Genomic DNA, 6,965 nt, shown 5'->3' on the forward strand with positions numbered 1-6,965 from the left:
AGTCAAGCAGAGTCGGATATTTAACATAAATAATATAAAACCGAAATATTAAATTATACCGTATAATGAAATAAAAAATAAAAAACAAAACGTCCCTCTGAAAGATAACTGGCAAAATGCTAGTTTAGCCGAGCAGCTAATCGCATATTAGCTGCTAGGCTAGCAGATTAGCCTGTAGGCTAGGCTAGCTAGCTGACTGGGTGAGTTTATGTTGTTTAACTACCTTTAAATCACCTGTTTTACTATATTTTATTCTCAATTGTTTGTTTATTTGGCTAATTAGTCCTTAACAGTCGTGCAATAATCTTAAATTCATGTTTGAGCGTGGTTTAACAATAATATGAATCTCTACACAAAATATTTTAAATGCTAAAAGTATTCCATGTCAAACACTAGAATGTTAAACTTTTTATTTAAAAATGAGTAGAACATCAATGGATTAAAACACACATGGTAGTAATTTTATTAGAGAAAATGTTTGCCAATTATATACCATACTGTATAAGCCTTCATACTCTTTTGATAACTTTCCATTTGTTCTGCATGTCTCCAAAGTGCCATGCAACTAAAAACACAGGGCAACAACCTTTTACAATGTTTGCAGAAATGTCATGATTTTCAAGATTTTATTCCAAGTCAAAGTTCAATCTAGAATAAGAACACTTAGCAGTTTCGGTGTACCCAAAGGGCAAACTTTATTGTCAATATTATTAAGAGACACAAACCGGCTGTACAGTGTAAAAACAGGAGAAAAACGTCGTTAAAATCATTAATCAAAGTCAAAAGCAAAAGTGATTTTCAGTTCACCGTATAGTCCTGAAACATACCATTAAAATGAAACCAGATGTGTTTCAAAAACTGTACAGTCAACACAAAAAAAGTATTACATTTTTATATTGTGCTAAAACTGTAAAAAGAAACTCACAACATTCATTTCTTCCATCAACATCATGTCAGTTACTATTTTTTACTTAGTACCACAGCTATTGATAAGCACTAATTATAAATACATAAATCACCTTATACAGTTTTAAAACCAGTTTCCTTATGGTACACACATTTTCATTCAAAAACATCAGGAAAACAAATGCACTATAGTCGCTTCAAGACATTCAGGAAATGTGAAAAATAAAAACATATTTACAAAAAGTGTTTAAAATCTACAAACTATTTTTAGTGTTCACCAATTTGTAACAGCAAGTGTAAAAGGTTTACTGGCCCTGAGAGTAATTTTCTTCTGTACTTCATGGTTGTTGTTTTATGGCTACATCAGATTAAGGCTTAAATGTGTTGCCAAATAAATGGCTTTAAGAGGACATGCAACATATGAACTAATAATCCAATAGCAGGATTTTAGTCAAGGTCCCTCCCTATTTTCATTACACCAACAAACCAGCAGATGGGACTATTATTCCAAAATCTTGTCAGTTGTCTTCAACCAGTATCTAACGATCATCATATTTGCTTACCACCTGCACACATTAAGTAGGATTATCAGGGAGATATGAGGCTTTCACATTACATGCATCCTTCTGTGAGCTTTTTGCCTACCAAAAGGTAATAAAACATTTAGTGCATTATTCATTTTAACAGATAAAAATTGCGGCCTTTAAAAAAAAGTTTACCAGTAACCACACAAAGCCAGCGAGTTGTGCATGTTCTCTGAAACAGAGGTCACAGGCCACTTCACAGCTGGAGGGCTCAGATGACGACGCTGGTGCCACTGCGAGAACTCTTGTCCTGAGAGAGACATACTAGCTTTAGAATAACTTCACTAGAAATCTGCTTAACTTTTTTATTTTTTTCAATAAATGACTGTAATTTTTAGAATCTGTGTGTTTGTCATGATCGAAGTGCAGTGGTATAGAAACAAGGGAGTATGTCTAAGTTGACTAAAGCAGAGAGTGTCTTACAGAGTAGCGTTCATTCCTTCGTGCTCCTGGTTTCTGTCCCGGCTCATACTCGGTGTAGCCGGGAGGTTTGTCAACCCAGCCTCCGCCTCCTCTTCTCCCTCCTCCTCCTCCTCCTCCACCACCCCTCCTGCTGCTGGCCTCATCATCTGAGCTCCAGGAACCTCTTGAGCGTCGAGACGCTGGGGGAGAGTAGTTTCCTCTGGACCTGCTGTCAAACAAGTCATCCCTGGACCGGGAGCGAGGGCGGTCCATGTCTCCGCGTCCCCTGCGACTCCGCCCATCTAGGGATTCCTCGCTGTAGCTCCGGGGGACGCCTCTAGACCTGGGGGGTGAAGGATAACGTCTCCCTGCTCCTCCTCGATCATCATGACGACCGAAGCCGCTGCGGCTGCTCTCGCTAGAGCTCGGGGGGCGAGTCTTGGGTGCGGGGGGTGGAATTCTGCCCTGCTCCCGTATGGGTGGAAGTGTAATAATGCGACGCTCTGTTGGGGCATCATCAAGGGCAGAGATCATGCTGGGAGGGCCAGGGGAAAATGGGATGTTGTGGGACATGTGCTGGGGAGGAGGTGGGGCCTGCTGCATGTGCATATGTTGAGGGGGCTGGGACTGATGAGAGGAAGAAAAAAAATAGAGACGTAAATTCAAATGAAAACCACTGCCGGTATATTTGACAAACACAATACAGGCAGAGTATATACTCTTAAAAACTGTTGTGACAAATGTCAGCCAAACTCGACCACTAACAGAAAAGACATTGCTCTATATGCTCTCATTGTTCAGCGTTGGCAATGTAGTGGAGTATCTGTTATCTACTATTATAATCTTGGTTAAGCAAAGGATAACACCAGACCAATTATCAGGCCATTATCAGGAATTAATGGCTGATGCATTGGCTTGCAAGGCATGAAATGGTAGCAGAAAGGTTTTACATGTAAACAGCTTCAAATTACAAAATGCTGGAGAACTTACCTGTAGCAGAGGACTGTTCATGTCCATCCCCCTCATCTGGTTCTCCAGGTAATCAAGCATGTTATTGGTATTGGCAGGGGTGTGGCTGCCGTGGACACTGGGAACAGGCATGCTGTAAGCTGCAGACTGAGGAGGGGGCAGCGGCATTGGCTTCATAGCAAGGCTCTTCCCTGAAACAGATCCTGACGAGACCAAAGCATTCATCAGCATCAGTTTAAGTGATAGAAATGTATAGGTATATCTCATTAACAGAACTCCTCTGTAACATGTGTGTGAGTTTATATGTGTGTACCTGCGTAGAGCAGCGGGTTCATCTGCGAGGAGCCGTTTGTCATCGGCGCATATATCGGCTGTCCTCCCATCCAGGGGGTCATGGCCCGCTGAGCCTCCTTCATCATACGATACTGCATCACCGCTGACAGAAGAGGACAGTATATTTTAATATTTATCAGTACAGGAAGGGCAGAGTGTATGGAGCCTTTTCATTTGCACTGATAACCGACTGCTGAGGCTGTGTGTTAGCATCAACAAGGCCTGCAGGGGGCATCTTTTCACGATCAGCAGGAATGACATCCAACTCTTTTGATGAACATAAACACTATGCAAACCCAGTCACAATCATTTCTCCACTTCCAAATGGCCTCATCATTAATATATTTATTTATTTATTTTTTAATGGCTGTGAATGTGTCCAGCCAGTGTGCCACACCGTCACAGTTTTTTTACCTTTTTCAGGACAGCAGCATTTCTGTGGGCAGCAGGGACAGCGAACATAGCAGCAGCATTTCTGAGGGCAGCACTGGCAGCAGCAGATACCAAGGAGGATGATCAGAAGGACGCCGCCAAGGACTATTGCCAACACTGTCAACCAATCTGAGAGGAGAGAGAGAGCGAGAGAGACGTGCTCAGCGCGCTGTTTCCCAAGAAGCAGACATATTGTTAATACGTCTTTCTGTATGTTTAACCCAGGTATATTTCCTTTGTGTTTCTTACGGTAGACAATGAGTTTGACTTCTTTGTCAGAGTCTCCAGAGGTGTCTCCAGCAGCATCAACACTGCAAAAGTACACACCGTTGTCCCCCCACATCACCTCATTGATCACCAGGTCAGCCACTGTACGTACACACACAGACACAAACAAACACAGGTAATTCTTCCTGTTTATATGTGATGAAGCCACAACCAGAGAATTTTTTTTTTTTGCATTAATTATGCAAATTGATTCATTCTCTAGAATAAATAGGCCAAATAATAAAAGGTGGAGAAATTAATTTAGGATGGAGGACAATCCTAACAAGCAAATTGTCCTGTAGTTCTTAAAATATATATATTTTGTTTCTCAACTAAACAGAAACTCACTATTTTGGATGGTGATCCTGCGTTCCCGGTACTCTGGTCCCAGTATGGGCTCATTGGTTCCTCTCTTCTGGACCACAGTGCGTACTGTCCGCTGACGATCTGGACAGTCATTGGCTGGATCCTGTCCTAGCTGCAGTGCAGACTGGTATGCTGTGAAACAAGGTGGGGGAAATTCAATCAGTGCAATAAATAATTTTTTCCCTATGACTGTCATACATGTCACGCTGCTGTAGAGCTGCTGTAGATGCTCTGTAGAGAATAAAATCGATCATTTCGAGCTGGGAGAACAAGGCAAAAAGGACTGAAGTAATTCCAAAACTTAATGATTGTAAACCAGACAAAGTTTGACGAACGTTATTAGGAATGACACCATTTTGTCACTGGCTGAACTAAGACGTAATTTAGTAAAAATGTTCAAAGTGTATTCTACTGACACTGGCTCTAAATGTTACTCACATATATATATATATATATATATATATATATATTTACAGACACCAGTTGACAGAATTAAGATGTAAAACAGTAAATGTTTGTGAGTGATTTATGGCTTTCAGCTGGAACAGCCTTTTGATTACAATTCTTCCTCCATCATCCAAATGCCTGTATTTGGCAAAGCTATATCTGGAGCTTGCAAATACAACACAACATCTTAAATCAGTTTTTTTTTTTGCCTAAAGCTGACATGTTTTTCCTTCAGCTATTGGTGAACAAAAGCTTTTCCCTGTCTGCTTTATTTCATGTGAACAGTGTAGTGAAGAGAGGAGTCAGGAACAAGTGAGACAATAAAACTACACTGTCCTCTGCTGATTGTTTGCCTCTTACCTGTGGAGTAGTACTCCAGCACGGGGTCCTTGCAGAAGGACTTGAACCTCCAGGTAAGGAGGACATCTTGCTGGCTTGCAGAGGTGGAGTAGTCACAGCGGAGGATCACATTGCCGAACAGAGGTGTGCTGCGCTCCGTCTGAGGAACAATTACCTGAATACACACGGACACTGCGGAGACACCGCAAACACACGGTTACATGCAGTCAGCTTGTCCATTTATTCATTTGTGCGTGTGTGTGTGTTTGTGAGAGACATTCAGATGCCAAAAAAAAAAAGATGGGAACAAACTGTAGAGAAAAGGCAACAACACCGTGTATTTTCAAAAGTCCAGGAAGAAGGAACAAAAATAGCCGGTGGCCTCTCTCTACCAAGGAGCTCGTTTCAAAGTGGTAGAACCAGAAAAACTGGTGACACAGACAATGACACAGGAAATGGCTTAGCTACTGTGAAACTACCAGCTAAACATGCAAGGTGGAATGAAACCAGTTCGTCTAAGCGTGGACCAGTCACAGTGACCACACAAAAATCAGCCTCGACAAATATAAAACATACCGTTTCTACTCTACAGATATTAATAAAACCATTTAAAGTCACCAAAGTTAAGAAATATAAAAAATATATATATAAAAATATAAGCAAAAATATCATTGAAATAAAACTGAAGGTACTGAGCAGTCCAAAAAGAACAAATAAAATAAAATAAAAATGGCTTTTGTTTGCTTCTTGGTAACATATTTCAACTAGGCCTACATATAGGCTACTACAGAACAGGTTGAAAGGACAGATATGCGTCTTTGTTCCAAATAAACAGAATCTGTCATCGGACCGATACCTCAAGGTTGGTTCATTTTACTCGAAATATTAGCAGACATTTAACTCACGAACACGTTTAGTCGACTTTTTTTGGTTTGTTTGTTAGTTTGTTTGAAAAAAAAAAAAAAACAACAACAACAGACGAAGGCGACATGTAAAGATAAGGAAATTACCTTTCAGAAGGTAGGACAACAGGAGGACTGCCGCAGCGGGTCCCCACATGATGACAAAACGATGAAATAATAATAATTAAAAAAAAAACTCCAAATAAAATGTGAAATACTCAAATGTCAAAAAACAATAATTAAAACAGAAAAGGTACAAAAAAAAATCTACTCCCAGATATGTTTCCGCCCGGACCTAAACACACACTCATCGTATTGTCCTGTGTCTTTGCCTGAAAGGTGCCTTATGTTCGTAGCCTGAAACTGCTCTCATCTCTGGCCACGCCCCGAAACAGGTGAATTCATCCGGGCTTGTGTCGGTAAGACAGGTGAACAAAAATCCCCCACATGCCCGGAAGGAATGCAAATGCTCGTTTAGAATAACATAAACAAACAATACACACGTTATTCGCTGAGGGGGAATACTTGTTTTTATTTATTTATTTATTTTTTCTTCTATATTAAAGTTTGAAGTTGGTCACTTTCTCGTCCTGTCTCGGACTGGTGTGTTTTTGTAGCGCCACAATTAAAATATAAATTATAAAATAATACAACAAATCATAAATTGTGTTGTGTAACACCGAGCTACAACCACTAGATGTCAGCCTAAACACCTTTTAAGTTTTAAAGCTTCACCTCCCCTGTGCAAATTTGCTTCAGTTCAACAACACACCCTGCTTAATAAACACCTCGATCAATCTGCACACGAATGAGACCGAGACTTGTGTTGTGCTGAATTGTGTCCTTGAAATCCTCCGACATTGTTTTTCCCCCCTGAGCAGCCCTTTACAGGGTTTTTTCTGGAAATTTCTGCCAAGATCCAGTCGTGTTTCTTCTTGTTCTCTGCCATGTCTTGAGGCTTGACTTAAGCACTGTTGCATTTTATTTTTGATAATGAAATCCAGACACACTGCTGCTT

The 6,965-nt window shown here is 40.5% G+C and overlaps 1 protein-coding gene across 1 annotated transcript; it reads right to left on the reverse strand.

Moving 5' to 3' along the window:
• Nucleotides 1-478: 478 nt before the first annotated feature.
• Nucleotides 479-6,440, reverse strand: ildr1a (immunoglobulin-like domain containing receptor 1a). The gene is made up of 9 exons (XM_084575076.1): nucleotides 6,056-6,440; nucleotides 5,067-5,237; nucleotides 4,242-4,391; nucleotides 3,876-3,995; nucleotides 3,609-3,755; nucleotides 3,175-3,297; nucleotides 2,883-3,064; nucleotides 1,914-2,519; nucleotides 479-1,740 (listed from the first exon to the last, which is right to left on the reverse strand). The coding sequence occupies exons 1-9, from the start codon at nucleotides 6,102-6,104 to the stop codon at nucleotides 1,702-1,704; spliced, it is 1,587 nt and encodes a 528-aa protein (XP_084431202.1). The 5' UTR covers nucleotides 6,105-6,440; the 3' UTR covers nucleotides 479-1,701.
• Between the last annotated feature and the right edge of the window lie 525 nt (nucleotides 6,441-6,965).

Source organism: Chelon labrosus (genome assembly GCF_963514085.1).
Source record: "Chelon labrosus genome assembly, chromosome: 3".
Taxonomy (NCBI): domain Eukaryota; kingdom Metazoa; phylum Chordata; class Actinopteri; order Mugiliformes; family Mugilidae; genus Chelon; species Chelon labrosus.

Bases quoted from the DNA above. Each gene is read 5' to 3' on its own strand.
- ildr1a (XM_084575076.1), bottom strand. From the start codon at position 6,104: ATGTGGGGACCCGCTGCGGCAGTCCTCCTGTTGTCCTACCTTCTGAAA. The intron at 3,756-3,875 runs GTAAGAAACACA...CTCTCCTCTCAG, and splicing joins AGTCAAACTCATTGTCTACC to ATTGGTTGACAGTGTTGGCA. The intron at 3,065-3,174 runs GTACACACATAT...TGGTCTCGTCAG, and splicing joins GAACCCGCTGCTCTACGCAG to GATCTGTTTCAGGGAAGAGC.